The sequence below is a fragment of the Canis lupus genome, chromosome 7 (genome assembly GCF_003254725.2).
Source record: "Canis lupus dingo isolate Sandy chromosome 7, ASM325472v2, whole genome shotgun sequence".
Lineage (NCBI taxonomy): Eukaryota > Metazoa > Chordata > Mammalia > Carnivora > Canidae > Canis > Canis lupus.
This window is the reverse complement of record NC_064249.1, coordinates 40279559-40303600: the sequence shown is the minus strand read 5'-3', so window position 1 is coordinate 40303600 and position 24042 is coordinate 40279559. Positions and strand designations below refer to the sequence as shown.

The 24042-nt window shown below is 42.0% G+C and overlaps 1 protein-coding gene across 1 annotated transcript; it reads right to left on the bottom strand.

Annotated features, from left to right (window-relative positions):
* Positions 1 to 15099: 15099 nt before the first annotated feature.
* LOC112648162 (Fc receptor-like protein 3) lies at positions 15100 to 21683 on the bottom strand. Its single transcript, XM_049112978.1, is given in 12 exon segments — positions 15100 to 15143; positions 15253 to 15372; positions 15741 to 15985; positions 15987 to 16011; positions 16756 to 17034; positions 17345 to 17629; positions 18450 to 18734; positions 18972 to 19235; positions 19686 to 19841; positions 19844 to 19915; positions 20916 to 20936; positions 21653 to 21683. Coding segments are annotated over 12 exon segments (1827 nt in total).
* Positions 21684 to 24042: the final 2359 nt, after the last annotated feature.

Here is a 24042-nt window from a genome sequence, read left to right as displayed (position 1 = left end):
ACAAACCAACAGTAAACAAGAAAGTGTGATTTGGAGCATAAAGATTGATGTGTAAGATCATCTACTGATAACCCAGAAGTAGATGTACATTGATAATGGCTAATTGATTGTTGACAAAGGTTACAAAGTAATTCTATGAGGAAAAGTTAGTGTTTTGTTTTATCTTGTTTTTGTTTTGTTTTTTAAGGAAGTGGTGGTAAAACACCTGGATGTCTATATAGGAAAAAATTAACATCAACTCTCACCTCATGCCATATGCAAAAATTAACTTTATATGTACCACATATTTAAATATAAGAGCTAAAAACTTACATTTCTAAAAGAGAATGTAGACAAAGAACTTTATAATATTCAGTTAGGCAGATAGGTTTTTAAAAGGCTATAAAAACCTGAACTGTAAGAGAAAAAGAGGATAAATAATTTCCATGAAATTATAAGTTTTTGATCTTTGAAAGTCACAATGAATAGAATATAAAGGTAGGTCACAAATTAGAAGGAAATATTTTCTAAACATGTATCTGACACAGGGATACATTCCCAAATATGTAAATAACTCCAGTAATTGGATAAGAGATGAACAACTCAGATTAAAAAGAGGCAAAAGAATGCTTACTCAGCAAATGGTGCTGGAGTAAGTGGATATTCTCAGGAAAAAAAGAGAACATTTCCCCCATATTACACACACACACACCAAAAAATTCACTTTGAATGGTGCATAGACCCGAATGTACATGTGAAAATGATAAAACTTCTAGGGAAAAACAGAACATAATCTTTTGACCTTGGGTATACTTTCCTAAATAGGAAACAAAACTGACTCATAAAATTAAGAAGTTGATAAACTGCACTTTATCAAAACTAAAAACTTGTGCTCTTCAAAAAATATCATTAAGAAAATGAATGGCAGGCTACAGACATAGAGAAGATATTTGCAACATGTAAATCAGACCAGAATAAAAAACTAAAGACTAAACTCTTGCGATTCAATAATAAAAAGACAAATAGCCCAATAAAGAAGTGAGAGTGTGGGCAGACCCTTCACAAAAGAAGATTTGCAGAGAGCCAGTAAGGATTTGAGAAGAGAATAAACATCTTGGATTACCAGAGAAATTAAAACCACAGTGAGATCACCCTACACTACAGCACACACTCTTTGCAATGGCTAAAATTAAAGTCTGCAAATGCCAAGTGTTGACAATGGTGTGGAAATACTATAGCTATTAGTCAGTGTTCACGGGGACATGAAATGGTGCAGATATTTTAAAAAAGAATATCAAACCTCTTAAAATGTTAGGTATAAATCTACTCTGTGTTTCAGCAATTATACTCCCAAGTATTTACAGAGGAGAAGTGGAGACACAAACATCTGTATGTGAATTTTCATGGTAGTTTTATTTATTTTTTAAGATTTTATTTATTTATTAGAGAGAGAGAAGGCTTTAGTTGGGGGAGGGGCAGTAGGAGAGGGAGAAGCAGGCTCCCCACTGAGCAGGAAGCCCAACGTGGGACTTCATCCGGGAACTCTGGGATCATGACCTGAGGGGAAGGCAGATGCTTTACTGATTGAGCCACTCAGGTGCTCCAGTAGTTTTATTTTTAATAATGATAAATGAAATGATCCAAATGTCAATTTACAGATAAATGGATAATGTGGTATATCCATACAATGGAATATTATTTACTAATAAAAAGGAACGTTTTGTGGTTATTTGAAACAGTGTGAATGAATCTCTCAAAAATTCTTCTGCTTAGGGAGTGAAGCTAGGCACAAAAGAGTATATACTGTATGGTCCTATTTACATAAAAATTTAGAAAATACACTCTAATCCATAGTGACAGAAAGCATCCTGTGATGGCATGAGATGGTGTGGAGGGAAAGAGGTGTTCTTTAGGGCAGGAGAACAATGGAGTGTGATGGAGATATTTGGGATCTTGATTGTGATGGTGGTTTTGTGGATGTATACATCTGTCAAAACATCAAATTGTATACTTTAGATATATGTGATTTATTGTGTATAAATTATTCTTCAAGATATTTGTAAATAAATAAATATAATGTAAATAAAAGAAATTATAGTCACGTCTTAAATCTCGATGCCTCAAATGTTATCTTCTTGACCAACTGGAAGCATGACTTCCGCTTAGATATTCTCCCAATTATTCCTTAGACTCTCCATGACTGTTCACAGATACTGTTTGTCCTCAGCTTGAGGACCTGGATAAGGAGTCCTGGAAGGGGGGTCTATACCCCCTCTCTGGTTCTGTGTACCAGAGAACCCATGCTGTCCCCATCTCTTGCTGGCATCACAGCTCCACAGCTGACATGCCCTCCTGCAGAGTGACTCTTACCAGTCCCGGGATACTGCCTTAGCCTTTTGTCACCACTCTTTCGGGTGGGCTTCCCATAGCTAGTACCCCGTGGCATCCTCCTCTCCCCCTATATGGCTCTATTCTTCCTGGAGCCCAAAGTTGGGAGGCATTCAGAGCCAAATTTAAGCATAGACATCTGGACAGCCCGGGTGGCTCAGTGGTTTAGTGCCGCCTTCAGCCCAGGGTGTGATCCGGGAGACCCAGGATGGAGTCCCGCATCGGGCTCCCTGCAGGGAACTTGCTTCTCCTTCTACCTGTGTCTCTGCCCCTCTCTCTCTCTCTCATGAATAAATAAATAAATAAATAAAAATCTATTTAAAAAAATAAGCATAGACATCTGGATTTCTCACTCTCTCTAAAGGTCAAGCATGCATTCTGGGTAGCATTTTGTACTTGCTAATACAGAAACAAGACATATAAGTCCCCCTTTCGTAACAAAAATTTGTATTTCCTCTTTATGAAAAACATCACTTTTTTTCCCCTCAGCAAATTAGCTTGTCAGTCAAATTCATAAGGCTAAGATTAAAACCTCAAATTGGATTGTATTTTGCTGTATGTTACACTTCCCATTTCCTAAGCTTCTGACACCCACAGGGAAAGGAATAACACTTGAAATACATTTAGTACTTCTTATTATTGTTATTTCAAAGGTTGCCATCACTGCATTATTTACTTAAAGACATAAACAAGGCAGGTGTAAAATCAATGCTGTCTGTAACTTGTGTCAGTTGATGTATACCAGTTATCAGTGAACCTACTAGCTTGCTAAGGCCTATCTTTTTCACAGCTATAAAAAGTTCAGTGTCATCCCAGGTGACACAGGCTAACAATGTCAGATATTCCTTATGAATAAAAGACACTCAAAGCAACTCTGCTACCTTTCCAGAGACTTAAACACAGATGGCATGTTCTTTAAATATTTTCTCCCATCATGGACACTTAGTGCTTTTCAGGCCATTGAAGAATTGACTGGGAGTTGGTGGGCAGTGTGAGGGTTGTCTCCCATGGGCTTACTGGCTGACTGCATCCCTACCTCCTCTGCCAACTCAGGCCATGCAAGCTCCTGAGCGACACCAGGCTTTGCCCTGAGTCCTGAGAGTTCACTGGCTCCACTGAGCTTCCAGGGTTGCTGCTGATGCTTCTGGACCCCCCAAATGGTGGTTGTTGAACAATTAAACAGTGTGACTCAGCTGCTATAGGTAGGGGGGTAGGTTTGATCTTGTAAGACAGGAAGACTCATGAAGCCTACAAATTCTGAGTGGATTGGGTTGTGTCTCTCTTATATCTGCATTTATCTTATTCATTAATATTATCATCAGTCATTTATCACCCATCTATCTAAAAAAGGAAACAAAAGTGTTTAGAACAAACTGTTTATGCAGAGACCACATATCCAAAGCTTTCAATCACACTTGGAGCACATGGTCATGATTGCACCCCTGTGATCCTGGCAGGACCATTCGCCCTCCCTCCTCTGTTCTATGAGCTCAGGAGGTGAAGGTCCACCTGCCCTGCTTTCACATGTGTCTCTACTGTGAAGAAATGCATTTTTACTGAAATGTCGCCCCTCCTGTTCCCAGGGAACACACAGACTCAGGCATGGAGGGGTAGAGCAGACCTTCCACCCAGCCTCCTGGACAGAAAGAGGGTATGTGGCTGTGGAAAACAGGGAGAAGGCAAAGACTATTCCCAGGGTCTGTGTGAGCTGTTCTGGGTAAGGGACTAGCAGTCCCAGGGCCAGTGATGTTCATGGAAGATTCTCATAGTTTTCTGTAGCATCTTCATGGGCCTGCCCTGCAGGGTCATCTGGATATGCCTTCTTCACCTCTGAATAGACGATCCCAGGTTCCTGGTGGAAAGCCCACAAACAGTAAGTACCCAAGTACAGGTGAGGAGGAGCAGAGGGGAGAGGGAGCCAGAAAGGGTGACTCACCTCATCCTTCTGCTGTGTCCTTGTTGAATGTGCTGTTGGATGGGAGGAGGGAAGAAAAGTATTAGACTGTGGGCAACATATTCCAACTTACAACCCACTCACAACGCATTTCAAAAAATCTTTGGGAGAGAAGAGGAGGAAGCTGGGGAGGATGATGGCATTCTGAGGCCACAGAGCAAATTCCTGATGAAGATTTGTAATGAAGCATTAAGAAAACTCAGTGTGGGGGATCCCTGGGTGGCTCAGAGGTTTAGCACCTGCCTTCAGCCCAGGGCGTGATCCTGGAGTCCTGGGATCGAGTCCCACATCGGGCTCCCTGCATGGAGCCTGCTTCTCCCTCTGCCTGTGTCTCTGCCTCCCTCTCTCTCTCTCTCTGCCTCTCGTGAATAAATAAAAAATAAAATCTTTAAAAAAAAAAGAAAAGAAAACTCAGTATGTGTGTTTTTATCCTTCCAAGGGGTCCTCTGGATCTCTTTCATGTATTTATTCAGCCAGTAAGTGCTCAGTGAAGCACTGGTAAACTGCAAGGACAGAGAACAATGCAAACTCGGTCCATATACACAAGGAGCCTACAACTTTTAAGGGGAACAAAGGACATGTCAATGTATGCAACAAGTATTATGGGGACCAAGATCAAAATATCTATTGAGCTCTGCTATTGCCACAAAGGGTAACCCATCCTCCCATGCTTGGACATGGGGAGAGCTAGTGGGAGCCATCTCATGTTACACAGAGGTACCTGAGCTACCTCTTGACAGGTGAACAGGGGTCGCAGGGTAAACTAGGTGGGAGTAAGGATGTCTCTGGACAAATAAGACCTAAGAACACCAAAGCATGGAACAGCCCAATAGGATCAGGAAAATGGGAAGAGTCAGAAGGACAGAGCTTTGAGGAGGAGCCAAGATTCAGGGGGAGGCTTTGGACTGAAGAGTCACAGAGGCAGTTAATCCAGGCGACGGTGTGATGAGCCTCTCAGAGGGATTTTGTTGGGGTGCCAGAGGAGGACAAGATTAGAAATAAACAGGGATCCCTGGGTGGCGCAGCGGTTTGGCGCCTGCCTTTGGCCCAGGGCGCGATCCTGGAGACCCAGGATCGAATCCCACGTCAGGCTCCCGGTGCATGGAGCCTGCTTCTCCCTCTGCCTGTGTCTCTGCCTCTCTCTCTCTCTCTGTGTGACTATCATAAATAAATAAAAATTTAAAAAAAAGATTAGAAATAAACAGACTAGTTAGGTGAATTATGATTGTCTACATCTTAGGTTATGAGAGGCTGAGACTAGAAATAACTGGTCATGCATTCTTTAAAAAAAAAAAATTGAAGAGGCCTATAGTTTTGTAAGCACTGCAGTAGATGCTACTAGTGCATTAGTGAAAAACAATAGCATCTGCCCACAGAGAGTATATGGAGTTCTGGTGGCAGTGCACATGGGTCAGTGGGAAGGGACACAGGCATATGATAACAGTGCAGGAGGTGCAGATGCTGCCTTCCGTCCATGTCCCACTCCTATATGAGAGGCCTGATCAGAGGCCCCTAGGATCTGCTCACACACTGATGCCCCACTTCCACTTGCCTGGAAGGTGTCTAACCTGGATTTTCTTTTGTATGCTGGCTGCTCCAGATCTGGGAATAAATCAATTTGTCATCTTTTTCTGAAGAAATCACTGTGAGGAAATAGATTATAGCTAGCTATAGTCAAGAGCCCACATTCTAGACTCGTCTCAGCCACTAAGTTCATAACTACCTTCTGCCTCAGACACAGGGTCAGGAATGTCATTTTAAAATTGAAAGTGACTGAGTCATGGGCAGTTGCTCAATCTCTCCTCCCACCCTGGCTCATCCCTGGAGCCCTGGGCTACTTAGGAAATCCTGACCATTCCTGTACAATGGCTGCAGCTCCATCAGGGTTGGCGACTCAGAGTGGAGGAGACTTTGGGGGCCTATGATGAACGGTCCAGACCAGGAAGCCCTGCAATGCTCCTCAGGACTGCAACTGTGAGACAGGGAGAGACACAAGGGAGAGAAGCATTTGTGGATCATACCAAGTCTCAGGAAAACCACTGTCCAGGGGGAGCCCAGTGAGGTCCATGTAAAAACCATGGCTGCTGGGATGCCTGGGTGGCTCAGTTGGTTAAGTGTCCAACTCTTGATTTTGACTCAGGTCATAATCTCAGGGTTGTGTGATTGAGCACCGTGTCAGGCTCCAGACTCAGTGTAGAGTCTGCTTGGGATACTTTGTCAGCGAATTCCCACCTTCTCCTTCGGCCCTCTCCTTGCTTGTGCTCACTCACATGCTCTCTCTCTCTCTCTCAAATAATAAAGAAAGAAAATGGTTTTAAAATATCATGGCTGGCTACCCTGAGTCTGCATGGCTCTCTCAAGAAAACTCAGAACGCATTATTGATGCGACTTGCAGCTTACGGCAACATTAACAGAGAGGGCAACTGAGGCCAGATCAGTGGTAAAAGCACAGTCTCAAGGTCTTTTTGGTAAGCACTTATATTTGCCTAATTTTTTATTGCTTTCAAAAATTTAAACACTGATACACAGACTTTTACTTTTCCACAGAACTTGACCTTTGTCTTTTTTAAAAGGTCCCTTTCAGTGTTTCAACTCATATTACAATAATCTACCTTTCCTGTAAAATATTGTGAAGGCTCTCCGGGAAAAGGGTGATTTTCCCCCCAATTCTATTTCCTTCTGCAGTTAATATTGTGAATTAAACACTGCCAGCATTTAATAAGTATGTCCTGAAAGAGTGTGTAGTGGAAGAATGAGCCAAGGAAGAGTGAAGTGCAGCCCTGTGAAGATGATGCCACTAAGGTGTGAGTGTCAGCTCTCCACCAGGGCCCATTTAAGGAAGGAGATAGATTAACATGAGTGCAAATGACATGAGTTCTGTGTATGTGTAGGTCAAAGTGAGTATTATTCATAAATATCACTGAAGTAGTTTTCTGAATCACATTTTTGGATTTCATAAGAATTTGAAAATGTTGATAGGAAGTCCAGTCAAATATTTTTTAATGTATACATTTCTGTGCCCCTGTCTTGTGGGTATGAATAAATCATGACAATGTTGTCGGCACAAGAAGCAGAGATCTCACCCAGGTGTTCCAGTGGCAGAGAGTCCTCCTGAAAAACAAACAGAGGATCACAGATGGTAAGTGAGCTGTGTAGGTAGTTTGCCCTACATTAGAATGTCCTTTCCTGGAAATCAGATTCATTCTAGATCTTGGCTATGGCAAATCTTAGAGAATATCCAGCTCTACCCCCCATGGCATATTATAGATGAGGAAGATGGAGTCTTGAAAGAGAGTTGTCCAGAATCATACTCCTTCAGTCAGTAAAAAAAGCAGCATGCCCCCTAAGGAGGTGTGGCCGAGTAGCACAAGAGTATTGACTTAGTATTTAACTCTGGGCCCAGTGCTCCCAGTGCTTCTTCTCTATCCTGACCATGGCCCTAGGAGGAGATGAGAGACAGAGTGCCTACACAGTATGGATCAACAAGGCTCCCATGACAAGCTCAGCCTTCTCTGTACCTGTGGCCCTTGCAAACCCAACCACCATGGATATGTCCTGTTTTCTCCATACCCCTTCTTTCCTTCTCTTTCACCTGGCCAATTCCCACCGAGCTTTCCTCCTCCAGGGCTTTCTCTGGGGCCAGAGAGCTGTATGAAGTGACCTATTTCCATGCGTAGACTCTGCAATATTAAAGTCACCATACTGGATGGTAATTACCTATTTGTATGTTTCCCTCTAACTCTCACCACCATGAAAGAGTGTTACTTGAGGCTGGAAACTTGTCTTAATCTTTTATATATTCCCAGTGGCTAGAATATTGACAATATTCAATAAAGGTTTATTCAGCAACTGAACAGATTAAAGTATGTACTTTGAGGACTAAAAAAAATGTCCAGTTGATAATTTTATAATAGATGATTACATGTAAACCTAATCGGGGAGCCTACTCCATCAGGCTTGAAAATATGGCAGTTTTTTCCATCATCAATGAAACACTGAAATCTTTTTGACCTGCCCCAATGCAGGACTCCTCCTTATTTCCCATTCCTGACTTTTGCCTGTTTATCTGTGGCACTGGTCTTAGAGACTACCAGTTATTGCCCCAAGTAGACATCCTCATGAAAAATGACTGATTGAAGCCTGCAAACCCTGAGTTAAACTGGAGATGCATGATCCTGGCCCAAATCTCCCTCCTTAAAGCAACTACAACTCACATCTGTCCGCAGCCCATGTTCTCCCTTGTGCATGGGTTAGGTATGTCCCAGGGTGCAAGTCAGTTTATCTCTTTATTTGTAAAAGAGAGAATAGACCCGGAAGGTGGCTATTTACATAACACAAGCTAATAACACTGAGGACAAGTGGGCCAGGCACAGTGCTAAGCACCAAAATGGCAGATACTGTTATTAAGCCCATAAAGAAACTGGTGAGTTTAATTTACCAGCCAAATATCAAGTGTTTGGCAAGTTACATTACTGGAATTTTCATCCAGGCAACTCAGTCACAGAGTCAATACATTATCACTCCCTTTGATAACTGGATGAATACATGCAGGCTTAAGGAGCAGAGCAATTTTAGAAAAATTGGAAAGAGCTGAGTTCCTCCCTGAGAAAGCTAATGGATAATGAGAAGGAAGACTTTGCTATGAGGGAAGTACAGTCAGCAAGATTTTGGGATGAGAAAGGCAGATACCCTCTGATTGGTGGACTGTCAGAATTTCTTACTGAGTTTGCTATTTAAAAGACTCCCTCTAGATCTGGAGGTCAGAACCTCCTGGGCTCTTATTCTCATGGGTCACATAAAATAAGTTGCTAATCTCAATTTTCCTGTGTTTGCTGTTGTATTGACTGAGCAATCTGTTTTTTGAACGTTATTAACTGCAACAGTAAGGTTTTAATGACTGCACTTCTAGTATGTTTCTAATTAATAAATGACACCCACATAGGTGTTAAAAAAGAGTTTTGAAAGTAGGAGGTGTGACCAGCCTTCCATAAGTCACCAAGATGCAGTGAAAAGAAGGGCTAGGAAGACTCTGGGGTAAGCCCTAACTCTGACTCTTAAAAGATATATGAATTTGGAAAGATGATTTAACCTATGAAATATCTCCCATTTTTTCATCTCTAATATGGTGATAATAATATTGAATTGAACTGAAATGTAGTTACTGAATAATTGGGAGTAGACAAACTACAAAATTGCATATAATGGGCTCTAAATGAATGATACATTTTATGATGAGTACTATTGGGGATCGTGCTTTTATTCTGTTTATATATTTTTAAGTGATATATACACTTAATTTTATAATGTAATGTTATTTAAGAAAATACTGAGTACCCTTAAAATATCAATCATAAAATGTTGGTGCCATTTTTCATGCAAATAAATAGGACAGAGTCTCATTGATCAACCTGAAAAGGGTAAGAAGACAATGCTAGACCAGAATCATTAAGAAAAATATGTAAGTTTTTTCATTAAACTGAGATCCAAATGTTTTATTTATCTGTTATTTTACTTGCTTGATTTTCAATATGAGTCCTAAGAAAGGCAGAACAGAAGCATTTGGCCTGACAGAAAAGGAAATGCCATGTTATGCCAAGGGAGAGGCAGACTGCAAGCAAAGTTTTAATAATTCCAAAATGTAAAGTATTGAAACTTTACAGATACCCAAGACACTGAATTTAAAAATCCATTAATTCAAAAATCCCTCATCTATGACAAAACATTTAGAGAGAAAAAAAAACAGTCACAGAGGAACAAAGAATGATAGTGGATTTCTTGTCAGAAACAATGCACACAAGAATACAGTAAAGTAACATCTTTAAAATACTAAAAGAAAAAAATTTCAACCTATAATTCAACAACAGCAAAAACATCTTTCACAATGAATGCAAAATAAAGACTTTTACAGACATAGAAAATCTGAAATAATTCATCACCAGCAGATCCATGCTATTAGAAATGTTAAAAGAAATGTTTTTTTTTTAAAGATTTTGTCCCCAGCAGGGAGCCCCACCTGGGACTCAATCCCAGGAACCCAGGATCAGGACCAGAGCCGAAGGCAGATGCTTGATTTTGGGAGGGGTTCTCTCTATCTCTTGGATGTGAATGCCTGTTTCCTTCCCCAGATTAGGGAAGTTCACAGCTATGATTTGTTCAAACATACCTTCTGGTCCTTTCTGTCTCTCTACACCCTCTAAATATAAATAATATGAACATTATTCTTTTTCAAACTATCACTTAATTCTCAGAGTCTCTCCTTGTGGGCTCTTAGTTGTTTTTGTCTCTTTTTGTCACCTTCCTTTCTTTCCATCATCTTGTCTTCCATGTCACTTACTCTCTCTCCTGCCACATTTACCCTAGCTATTAGAACATCCAGTTTAGACTGCATCTTAGAGTATTTTCAATTTCAGCCTGATAAGATATCAATTCTGCAGTAAGAGATTCTCTAGAGTCTTTTATGCATTTTTTCAAGTCCTACTAGTAATTTTATAAGTGTAATCCTAAATTCTATTTCTAACATCTTACTTAAATCCATATCTATTAGATCTGTGGCAGAGTGTTACCTCTGGTTCTTTTGTGGTGAATTCTCCCTTCTAATCATTTTGTCCAGTGCAGAATGGCTGTATGAGTGAGTAGTCAAAATAGTAGTCAAAAAATAGTAGTCAAAAATATCAACCATGACCCAAGCAAAAACACAGTAGCCAATTCCGAAGAGGTCAGGGACCAGAAAATAAAATAAAAAAGACAATGGAAAACAAAAGCCAACTTTTAAAAATGGGAGAGGGAAATGGGGGGAAAGAGAATACAATCTTACAGAATGGACCAAGATGGTGATCCACTTGGTTCTGAGTGTATTTTGGTCTGTATGTTAGAAGGTACTAAATCCCAAAATTATAAAACAAATAAACAAACAAAATAAACTAACAAAACTTCTATATATACAAAAATAAAATTTAATATAGTGAAAGGAAGTAAAAAATGAAGAATATATCTATAACATGATTATAAAATATGAAAGTCAAAAAAGAAAAAACTTAAAAATGAAGAGTTGATAAAATATAGTTAAGACAGGAAAAAAGAAAGAATATTGGAAAATTTTAAACTGAAAGATAAATGAATCATAAGGAAAAAAAACTCAAGTTCTATATACTATTTTCCTTCAGTCCTGATGCTTTCCAGTGCTTCTTGGTCAGTAAACTTGCTCTTCCACTGTTCTTCCAGATGGTCTTCTAGGGGAGGGGTCTGCCCTGCGGATTCTCAGGTGTTTGTGTCTGGGCAGAGATGCCCCGCCCTTTGCCAGGTGGCCTAGATCAGTGTAAGCTATTTGCCCTGTAAGGTCTTTGTTCCCTGGAGGCTGAGCCTCTCTTGAAGGTGAAAGAAAAACAATACAAAACCAAAAGAAATGGTCACAGCCAGATCTCCAGCCCTGGAGCCAAGAGGTGTGCTAAACTGAAGACTCCTATAGAGCCCACTCAATTCAGATCCTCCTCGGGGGCAGGCAGGGTGACACTGATTTGCAGAATTTGAAGGGCACCTAGTGGTGAGAGAGGTTTTGCCTGCTTGTGCACACACCCATTCCACCCCTCCTGGAGGAAGCAGAGGGTTACCCTGCTTCTGTGCCTTGCAGGGCCCTGGGACGGAGAGCATTCACCCCATAGAGTGCGCACCTGCTCAGCATCTCCCAGATGCAAGTGGAGGGTTGCTGTGTTCCAGTCCTTTGCAGGGACCCAACATGGACAGCAGTCCCCTAATCCATCTGTGGTTTGCCAGTTTATGTAATAAGTTGAGCCTTCTTCCGGGGTCACTGACCTAAATCCATTTCACAGCTCCAATGCTTGGAAACTCTGCTGGCTTAGGGACCCCTGGTCTTTTAGTACCTCCAGGAGTATTGAGACCTCACTGTCTGTCCTGTGACTCTGCCCTGTTTCACCACTGAGCACTTTTCAGGCAGGGAAGACTTTCTCAGGAGCAGATTTCTAAAGTTCCTGATTTTGAGTCCTAGGGCTGTATCACTTTCCTGCAGCCAGCTGACAAAGACCACCCCCCCCACCGCTATTATCTTCTGATGTATCTTCTCTGTTTCTCTTCCCTGCACTCTTACCTTTAGAAAAGTGGTCCCTTTTCTATTTTAGAGTTCTAGCTGTTCTTTCTTTACATCTCAGGTTGAATTCATAGGTGTCCAGGATGGTTTGGAAGTTATCTAGCTAAATTTGGGGGACCAGATGAAATCAAGATCCCTACTCTTTTGCCATCTTGCCTCCTCTCCCAAAAGCAGATGCTTAACTGACTGAGCCACCCAGACACCCAAAAGAAATGTTTTGGGAAGAAGGAAAATAATACCAGATGGAAATGTGGAGATACAAAAAGGAATGAAGGACATCAGAAGTGGTAACTACCTAAGTAAATATGTAAGATTCTTAAATTATACTTGTCTCTTTAGCAGGTAAGTGTTTGTTTACAAAAATAATAGCACTGTAGCTACGAGGGAAGAAATGGAGTACACGATGGTAATATTATTTTTTTAAGATTTATTTATTTATTTATTTACTTACTTACTTATTTGGAATGTGGCTGTTGAAGGGGCAAAGGGTGAGGGAGAAAGAATCTCAAGCAGACTCTGTGGTTGAGCAAGGAGCCCAACATGGGGCTCAATTCTACAACCCTGAGATCACCACCTGGGCCAAAATCAAGAGTCAGATACTTAACCCAATGAGCCATCCAGACACCTCACAATGGCAATATTCTTATATGTGAAGTTCTCTAATGTCACTTGAAAAAAGACTGTGGTAAGTTACATATCCATACTATAAATGCTAAAACAACCAGTAAAATAAACAGAATAAAGAATTATATACCTAATAAGACAACAAAGGGGAAAAATGGAATCATAAAAAGTACTCAGTTGGTCTAAAGGAAGGTAGAAAGAAAGGAAAAGGAAAACAAAGAACAGATGGGACAAATGGAAAACAAAGAGCAAAATAATAGACTTAAATCTAACCTTATTATCACATTAATGTAAATGGCCTGAACACCTTAGTTAAAAGGTAGAGGCTGTCATATTGGTTTAAAAAGCAAGAGTTGGGATCCCTGGGTGGCGCAGCGGTTTGGCGCCTGCCTTTGGCCCAGGGCGCGATCCTGGAGACCCGGGATCGAATCCCACGTCGGGCTCCCGGTGCATGGAGCCTGCTTCTCCCTCTGCCTTTGTCTCTGCTCGCCTCTCTCTCTCTCTCTGTGACTATCATAAATTAAAAATAAAATAAAATAAAATATTAAAAAGCAAGAGTTAATAGTATACTACCTATTTATAAAAAATGCTTTAAATATAAAGGCCCAAATAGGTTGCAAGTAAAAAGATGGGTAAAGAAATACCATGTTAATACTACTTACATGAACAGTACTCTGAAAGACTATTTCAAAGTAGATGACACTATCAGGGATAAAAATACCATGTTACAAGGATAAGGTGGTCATTTTATCAAAAACACAAACAATTATAAACATTTATGCACCTAATAAAAGACTTTCAAAATACCTAAAGCAAAACTTGATAGAATTCTAAGAAATGGATACCACAATTATAGTTGGCAATTTCAATAACCCTCTTTTAATAATAGATAGATCAAGTAGAAAATCAGTAAGGATATACTAGACTTTAGCAACACTATCAGTCAAGTTCACCAGCAGACCCATACTGTAAGAAATGTAAAAAGAAGTACCTTAGGCAGGAGGAAAATTATACCATATGGAAATATGGAGACACAAAAAGGAATGACAAATACTACAAGTGGTAACTGAGTAGGTGTTACCTTGACATCAAGTCAGACAAAGGCATGATAAGAAAATAAAGCTGCCAAGCAATATCCCTCATGAACATAGATGTAAACATTCTTAACAAAATTTTACCAAATCAAATTCAACAATCATGACCAAGTGAAGTTGACCTCACAAATGCAAGGCTGGTTTAAGATTCAATATTCAAAATCTGTATCAATAGACTAGAAAAGAAAACCATATGATCATCTCAATTGATGTAGAAAAAGCATTTGACAAACATTTTTCCTATAAAAACTCTCAGTAAATTACAAATAATAGGGACTTCCTTAGGCTAATAAGGAGCATCTATAAATATTCCACAGCTAACATTATCATACTTAATGACCAAACACTTTCCCCTAAGATCAGGAACAAGACAAGCATGTTTGCTCTCACCACTTCTACTCAATATGGCACAGGAGGAGCCAGTGCATTAAGACAAGAAAAAAAAAAAAAAAAAAAAAAAAAACCTAACCCAGATTGGAAAGAGCAGAGTAGAACTATCTTTATTTGCAAGTGACAGGATCACTATGTAAACAACCTGATAGAATCTACAAAACAAAGAATGGAACTAATAAGTATGTATATAGCAAGGTTGTAGGGTATAAGATCAATATAAAAAAATCAGTTGTATTTCTATATACTAGCAAAGATAAAAGACTGAAATTTTGATTTCATCCTCAGGATCTCTATTAATTTTCCAAATTTCACAATATTTGACTGGCACTCAAATATATCTCAGAGTTTATAGTTTGCACCATGGCTATTACCTACTTTTTGTTGTTACAGATGGAAGACTTTTTATTATTGTTCTTTTTGTTCTCAGTAAGCTTTGAATCAGGGGTGAAATGGTAAATACTTATCTTTCTAATTTTTATTGGAAGTGAAACTCCGCTATCTGATTTAAATTGCAAATTAAACACATGGAGTAACAACTTCATTGAGAAATGCATTCTACCTTTTTGTCACTGTTGCCTACAGAGTGCCAGTGAGTAGGAGAACTGAAGGTCTAGTATTTGGAAGAGAATAATGACCTTAATAGGATGCACCATACAAGTCCAAATTATTATAACAATGCCAAAAGTCACAACATCAAAGGGTAAGACATAGACACCCACCTGATTTCCTTTGGGTCCTGTAGTGACTCACCAGAGCAACAGTAGCAGCAAGGCCAAGCATACTTAGCAGCCCCCCGATGACTCCCACAGTGATATGGATTACTTTGTTCATGGAAAACCCTAAATTGGGAAGACCTATATTTGAGTTCCAGTGGCAAATGTTTCTGATCTAGGTAACACGTAGGTGGGGGCTAGAGATCTATGGGGGCTGTTTTCTTCCAGATTCTGATTCCTCCATTTGAATAATCTCCAGTATAATTTGTAATTTTCAAAATAAATTTTGAATTTTGATTCACATGATTGTCAGCATCTAAGACTGAAAGCTATTCCCTTTCCTTCCCCCATGAAATCAGCACAATCCCTGGAAGCCCCAAGCCTTGGTGTGTATGTTGAAAAACTCTCTGATGCGGGTAGAATTTGTACAGCCTGTAGGAAAAATATTTTATTGACCTTAACTGCAACCCATAGCTCAGGTGCCCCCATCCCACCTGTGAAGTTGAGTGTCACCATGTAACTTCTCTGGACCCCCAGACCATTGTCAGCCCCACAGGAGTAGTTTCCAGAATGCTCTGTGGTCAAAAGGAGGTTAAGAGATGCTCCTCCTCCAAAAGGGGCCGAGGTGGTCCCCAGGATGACATCTTCATGATAAAACCAGTATAAGATCGGAGAAGAGCCTCTTTGGGCCTCACAGTGAAGTTCTAACAAATCTCCCACCATAGCCTGGGTCCCAGCAGGTGAGAACAGGGCGAGACACTGGAACTGAAGGAGGAAAAATAGCTCATAGGCAATTTTAATTGAGTACGTGTACAAGATAATAAAGGAAAATATCCATCATAATTTAGTAGTAGGAATACGGACCTGCGATCAGGAGAACCTGGGTTTGAGACTCTCCTGTCTCTGCCATTTATCAGCTCTATGACCTTGATGTTTTGAAATGTTTAATCTCTCTGAGATTGAACGGAGAACATCAGATTAACCGATACCCTAAAATTCAAAAAGAGGGAAAGCATTTGGGGAAGATGAGAAGGCCAGCAGGTGATTAGGGTCTGAAGGCCATGAGAAAGCTCTGCTGCTCTGGGACTGTGTGCATCCATAAGAGAAGACGCTGTCTCATAACCCAGGTAGTAATCTAGATTGAATGGGAGTCAAGGCAGAGTATGTTGGCAAGGACTGGTCTGGTCATTTGTTCTTGGACAAAGGAATTTAGAAATATAGCTTTCTATCTGCTGAGCCATCATGTATCTGGTGTTTTGGAAAGTCTTTGAGCCTCTAGTAGAAAGGCTGAGTGGAATACAGGGCTGTTCATGACAATGACAGAAGAAATAAAGGAGTGGTCTTAGTTTCTTAATGTGTAGTCACAGGAAGAGTCCCAGAAGTCCCAGGTGGAAGCAGAAGTGGGAAGTATGCTGGGATGTCACACTAGCAAAAAGAGCAGAGGGGCTCTGTTTGTGAGAAGACATAATCTGTTATTAGCTGTGACTGCTGTGAGTATATCCTGCTTACCTGTGATGCTGAGTGACACTCTGTCACTGCACTGGGCCCCCAGGCCATTGTCAGCTTCACAGGAGTAATTTCCAGAATGTTCTGCAGTCAGAAAGAGGTTGAAGGGTGCTCCTCCTCCAGAGGGGGCTGAGCTGCTCCCCAGGATGACATCGTCTTGATAAAACCGGTACAGGATGGGGGGAGAGCCCCTCTGGGCCTCACAGTGAAGCTCCACCATGTCCCCTACCACGGCCTGGGCCCTGGGTGCCCTGAGGGTGAGGATGGGGCGGGATGCTGGAACTGAGGAAGACAGGGGCCATCAGAAAGGGTCCCTGACACTGTGACAGATTAATGGCTCCACTTAAGGAGCCTAGATGTACATGTATTCCTTGAACCATGAGGAGGGATCCTGGATAATTTTGTTTTCATTACTACTTAGTTTTCTCAAGAAGTAAATTGTCTCAACTTACTTTCCATCCTTTCCATTCCTAGGTTGGCATTAAAATTTTCACACCTCTGTTCCTGTCTCCTTCAGAAGATCCTCATGGCTGACAGAGAACCTAGACCCTGGCTTGGGAAGAAGGCTGAGTGAAAGGAATGAGGGACTTACTTCTCAGTGTGACTCTGATTCATTTACTGAGGATGGGGCCATGCATGTTGTCCACTGAGCAGTAGTACCTCCCAGCATCCTGCTCCCTCACTGTGGCTATCTGAAGCTTTGCTGGCAGGGCACGCTGCATCTTCCTGCCCAGACTCTTCCCTGAGCCCTCCCGGTGCCAGGAGAATGTAACAGTCCCAGTACCCTTGGCTACTGAGCAGATAAGGAAAAGATCTCCTTCAATCAGCTGGATCCCAGGGGGCTGGATCTCTAGATTCACATCAGACACAGGGATCCCTAGGAGGACAGAGAAGGACTTGAGAGAGTCTCAAAGGCAGACGCTGCAGGGTGAAAGAGAAGGAAGGCTGGTGTTGTCAGGAATAAGCTAATAGCAACAGTGCAATAGGCAAGAGTCTAAAGTGGAAATAAGGAAGTGGTTGTGTACATTACTATGAAGGGAGCAGTACCTGCCCCTACACACAAGATTTCCCATGCTCAGATAATGTGAGCACCAGGCCTATGATCTTCTTTTAAACCTAATGTTGACCACAGTCAGACTTTATAGACTTTTATCTCTAAGGCATATCTGATGCATCAATGGACCACATAAAAAGAGAGAACAAGGAAGGTTCTTCGTACCCTGAAGTGACTTGATTCAGAACCTAAACCCCTCTCCATTCTCCAAGGCTCTTCCAGTCTCAGCACTGCTCCTCACATTCTTCTCTGACTATTCCATTTTGTGTTTATCTTCCTCTTTTCTAATTATTTTTGAATAATTTTCAGCTAACACATGGACACCCCATAGGGGCCTCTACAGACTGCATGTAGTCAACAGTGCTTCTCGTTAACTGTTGACCCACAAGAAGATGTACCCTGAATGTCTTTGTGGCCTCAACAGGTTGTACACCCAGTAAGTGATCAATAACAACTATCACCGAACTTAGATGGAAGAGGATGCTATAGGGAAGTTAGGCCATCATTAAGCCGAAGAGAAAAGAATAGCGGGGTGGCTGGCAGCTCCTCCTGCCACATTCACTATCTCAGGGAGCAGGAGAGGTCATGCTCTGCTCTCTGCTCCCTGCCTTCACTCTGGAAGAGCTGCCCCACAGACACTCACTCTGAACATGTATCCGGGATCTCTGGCTTCTTTTTATGACATTGGGAATCACTGCCTTTGCCTGGCACCAGTAGGACTCTGAGTCTTCACTCCAAATGATGGGGATATGGAGCTCTGAGGAGTTGCTCCAGCCAGACCCCAGGGCCTGATCTTTTCTGAAGAAACAGAACTGAAGCCAAATGTTTGACTTTGGTGGAGGGAGCCAGGTCTCACATTTCAGGGCCACTGGGCTCCCTTCGATGGGCTAGGAGGGGCTGGCTCTCAGCACAGGATGTGGAAACAGCTCTAGAAAGAAGAACAAACATAGTTTCCAGGGCAGTGAGGCTCTGAGCTCCTAGAAACATGCACCTGAGTTCTCAGCACAGCGTCAGGAAGTAGGTACCCATGCACATGGAGCCACCTCCCATCTCCTTCCCATGGCTGCTCAGAAGAGGCCTCTCATGAAGTCCCCACTGATGAGTACCCCTCTTTGATTCCACACATGGTTTCGCTGCCAAGCCCTATTACCCACAGGAGTGTAACCATTATCTTGAACTTGGATCTTTAAAAGATTTGAAGTTGTTTCCCATGATCCCCAAATAGATTTCCCAGAAGCAGTACAATGATATTGGTTATTGTTCTTGAAGACTGAACGTAGCATGATGCTCCCTTTAAGATGATTACTAATTTCTTTTTCATTTCTGTAGTAAGTCTTTTCATTAATATTTTCTTCTTTCCTCCCCTGGCATCTCAGAACTACATCATCTCCTTCAAAGATAGGATATGAGGCCTGCAGGATCAGCCATTCTGCAAAGAGTGAACAAGCATACTCCATCTGTTTCTTTCTTCAGACTCTCATTTCTGCCCATGAGGGAAGAGCTATAGCCCTGCACATACCACTAAATATCCTACACCAATGTTTCCATGTGGCCCCAATACCCAGTACTCCCTTGTGAGTGAATGTACTTAAAAGATCCTCATACATATCGTTGAAAGAGGAATTTTATACAATATCTTTCTTCATAACTGAGTCCCTTTTTGCCTGGTGGCTTCTGGGTTACTCATGTGTCTCTGGATGGAGGAGATAGACAGTGTTTTATTTTCCATAGCCCTATCTCCTTATTCTCCCTACTAGGATCAGCTCATCAAATATCCTCATGCCTGTTTACAACCTTCTCTGGGTTCCCTCATTCACCCAACCTTCAGACATGGTGCCCAGCAACTTGATTTCAGAGACTCACCCTTTTCATTCCTCACCAGAAAAAAATTCCACACGCACAGGATCACTGAGGGTAGATCTTTGGATCTTGCACGTGTAATATCCAGACTCATCTATTTGGATTGTTTCAGATCCGCGTGACCAGAAAATGTCATTGTAATACCAAGTTATATATCCCTTGGCCAGAGAATGGTGAGAGTCACTTTCTCTCCTTCAAAGGTTGTGGACCATGGAGGTGTGAGGAGAAGGAAAGCTTTTGGAAGTGTTCCTGAATAGGTAAGAGAAAGGTGCAGGCAGGTGAATGCAAGTGGGATGTGGGTCAAACCCAGAGGAGGGGCCAGCCAGTAGCTGGACTGATTCCCATTGGGAAGGGAGCAGATACAACCCAGGGACATGCCTTGGGTAGAACCTACTCTTCCTCACTCTTTTCCTAGCCCAGAGGTGGGCAGGTGGGTGTCATAGGGAGAGGTCTCAAGTCCCTGGTATGGGCTCAGAAAAGCTTGAGAGATGGGATACATAGCAAGGCAAACATTATGAGGGTCTCTGAAGGTGGCTGATTCTGAAATGTTCTTGTCCTGTACATTCCTGTCAAGATACAGGTGGGCCTGGAATGTAGTTTCTAGACTCTGAAAAACCACTTCCTACTTGGTTGCTCATATATAATGAACAACATTTTTTTCTCCTTTTGTTACTTTTAAATTTTGTTTAACTTGAGATTCTATGATGAAGGCAACCTTGGTCTGCACTCCATCTAAGTCAGACACAGTAAAAGATTAAGGGACATAAAGAATTTGAATAGAGAGGTATGAGCTACTTGAGAAACCATATTTGTATATAAAATTGCAACTGACCAATGGGACCAGAAATCGAAGCGTGATAGCAACATGAGCTCCCTTGGAGGTGTATAAAGATTTGGTTGTAGCACTTCCTCTGTGAATGCGAGCTATTTCTCTGCCTTTTAATGGTGGCTCTAACTTGAACATATTGAGGAGGGAGTTCCTTAGGGAAGAAAGGAGACAGTTGGAAGGTTCTGGGCATTAGCCTACTGTCTCTGCAAATACTCCCTTCCCTGCACCGATGGGGAAAGAACTTAAGGCTGCAGAGTTCACAGGAGGCTCTGCTAATCTTCCATGGTGACAGCTGTGATTCCAGAGTGGCAGCACCATTCATGTTGGCATATCCCCCTAGTCCCCATTTACAAGGACAGGCATGCTGGCTGGGAGGACAAATGCCCAGATAGCAGGAAGGAGAAAGAATGGAAGATTGACTTGACTGCTCTTGTCCGGGAGCTGTGAGAGAGAGACAAGGTTAAAGGTTAGCACGGGGTGATGGTGTTCCAATGTTTTGTTAAATTCTGAGAAACTCCCCAGCAACCAAGCTACAGCCCCTTCTTGGGCTCTTCCTCCTATTTCTTTGCCCACATTCCATACCTCCAAACAAAAATACAACCTATGATTCATGTGATGAACGTGAATGGCTGTACCCACACCACTGGCCTCCTTGCTATGCACGTAGCAGCTTATAGGCCCATCTCCCTCTCTTCTCTGGCCTGAACTGGGCAGTGCAGAGGCAGAGAACAGCTTGGAGAAATGGTTTATCTCCCCTACCTTACTTCTTGGGCACTGTATTCCATACCTTTTCAATCTCTGGTTAAATATTGGCTTAAAATCTCAGGAAGGGAGTTGTGTTGCTCTGCAGACCTGCCCTCCCTTGCCTGTGTTGGCAGTAATTGTTTCTCTGAGGGTCTAGGCATGTGATTTGGCAGAGAGAAAATCCAAGCTTCCTATGAGGTGAGAAAGGAAGCAGGTGGGAAGCCAAGGTGCCACACATGCTTTCTCGGGTGGTCTCTGGAGCCTTCTGGTTTTCCTGGAAACCTGGCTCTGCTCATTTTCTACCTCTTGCTATGTCTCTGAAGCCCAGATAGAAGTGGAGACAGAAGCCCCCTGGGCTTCCCCCAGCTGACATTAGGAACTTAGGCTCCTATCCCAGTCAGGCCCCTACTCACCCAAGATCAGCAGCAGCAGCCATACAAGCATGAGGACCTGACCTGGCTGACGGCAGGGAAAGGCCATCTCACCGAAAGTCAGGCTTATCTCTCATCTGCAAAGGAGATGGAGAGTGGTGGTATTCAGATAAGGCCTGCAAGAATTAGAAAAGGGAAGTAAAATAATCATATCCTGCCTGTGTTCTCAAAATGTGAATGTGTCTACCTTCCTAAATGCTGCTTGTCTTTCAGGGCTTATGGCTGCGCAGTTTCAGTGTTGCTGGCCACCTTCCAGTGATTCACATCTGTCAGGAAAAATGTCTCCAAGACTGTGCCTGGGTCCTCAGAAAATACCAAGCTGTAGATTTACTAGTATTCAAATAACTTTTATTTCATTTTTCAAATGGAAATGCCCTTTATCACCTTAAAGTCATACAAACTTTAGTGTCACATGAGGTCCTAATATAGACACACTTGGTAAGTGGTTTCAGGATGTTTTATGATGTGAGCCCCACAAAGTCAAAAGGTTAAAGCAGTTGTAAAAGTCTTTTTTACCTTTACATAGGTTGTCCTGAAGTTGCTGAAGAGGAAAATAATAGAGATTTGCAGATTGGCTCAATAGAGCATGCAACTCTTGATCTCAAGGTCACGAGTTCCAGCACCATGTTTGGTGTAGAGCCTACTTAAAAAACAAAAACACCCCTTTGCAGATTAGCAAAACAGGCTTCTCTAAATGCCACCTGGACCTATGCAGATTAGAGGATGAATGGACAAGCACACAAACAGGAACCTGTGTTGTGTGGGTCTCAGCCTGTCAACAACCAGCGTTGTGGCTGGACCAGCCCTGTGGTGCTCATTATTGCCCCCAGCAATAACCATTAGGAAACACGGGCAGGGAGTGGGGAAGGTTTATTACTCACATGTCCTGGAAAGTACATGACACACCTGGGACCACAGTGTGAGGCCACAAGCCTGAGGTTCTTCTGCTTTTATTGGGATCAAAATGGGGGGCACTTCAAGTTTCATGGGCTTACTCTTCATCAGTGAATTTAATACAACAGCAGAAATTTAAATGCATGAAGAAAAACAAGTGGTCCAAATGGTCGGTTAGCTAAATCAACCAAGATCTCTGAAACAAAGGAGCCTGGGGTGGAGGGCACTGGCTGGGTCTCAGAGGCTAGGGGCCACCATCATGCAATAGGTGCTCTGGGAACCACAGGCTTCAGGCAGGCACATCCTTACAAAATGGAAACCTCCCATCCACTTACACAGAAGCCCAGTGTCTAACATGGATCGTCCCCAGAAGGGCCCTATGCAGTCTTGTGGTCCAAGGGTCTCTTATCATTACTTCCTATTTCCACTCCAGGAACATTTCTCAAAGTTTGTCAATTTCCCTTCCCAGATCTGGAGAGTTCTTAGCCATTATTTCCTTATTTTTCTGATTCTTTCTCTCTTCTGAAACTCTCACAATGTGAGTATTGTTCTGTCTCAGGGACTTTTTTTCCTTTTTTGCTCCCCTAACTGAAGTATTTCTGGTGACCTGTCTTTAGTTCTCTGGTCCTTTCTTCTGTTGGGTCTCTAATAAGGAAAACAAAGGCTAGAGAAATATAGCTTAAATTTAATATCCTTACAGCTTGCATCCCACTGAAAGATCCCTGAAACATGCAGACCGTAGCTTTCCTCAAGGAATTCATGCCTGTCTTAATGTTGATGTTTTGCTGGAGACTAAAAGTAACCTTATCTTAACATCAGCAAGCCCCTCAACATCTGAAAGGCTTGCTTCAAAATTCCTTTGAAACTTACTTTATTTCTATCCCATCTCCCTCCACAAACTTAAAAATACATAATGTCACCCATCACAACCTCAGAGCAGCTCTTTTTGCCCACAGGTCCTGTCCCCATGCTATAATAAAACCATCTTTTCATACCAAAAATGTTTCGAGAATTCTTTCTCAGCCATTTACTCACAAACTCAAAACTTCAAATCACATCATTTACATAATTTAGTGCCCAGTATGGGGTTTTGAGTCTGCTCATCTGTACTCGAACCTTGGCACAAATTTGGTGAGTACTTCCACTCCTCTCCCTTTACTTTCATTCCAGGGACTTTTCAAGGAGTATGTTCTTATTGGAACACTTTCATATCCATTGCTCAGGCTACAATCTTCTAGCCCATGGCTACTAGGTGGTGAGGATAAAGCTTGCCTTTTGGCTGGCATCCCTCCTGTGGGGCCTTTATAACAGAATGATGATCAATACCAATTTCCTTCCTCTAGTTGCTTTTGAGACCTGGGACCTCTAACATATCTTGTGTGGGACACCATCCAGGAGTCAGAAGGATTTTTGATAATGGACTTTCTCCACTTTTCCAGGAACATGGATCTTCTTCAGTCCCCAAGGACTCTCTCTTG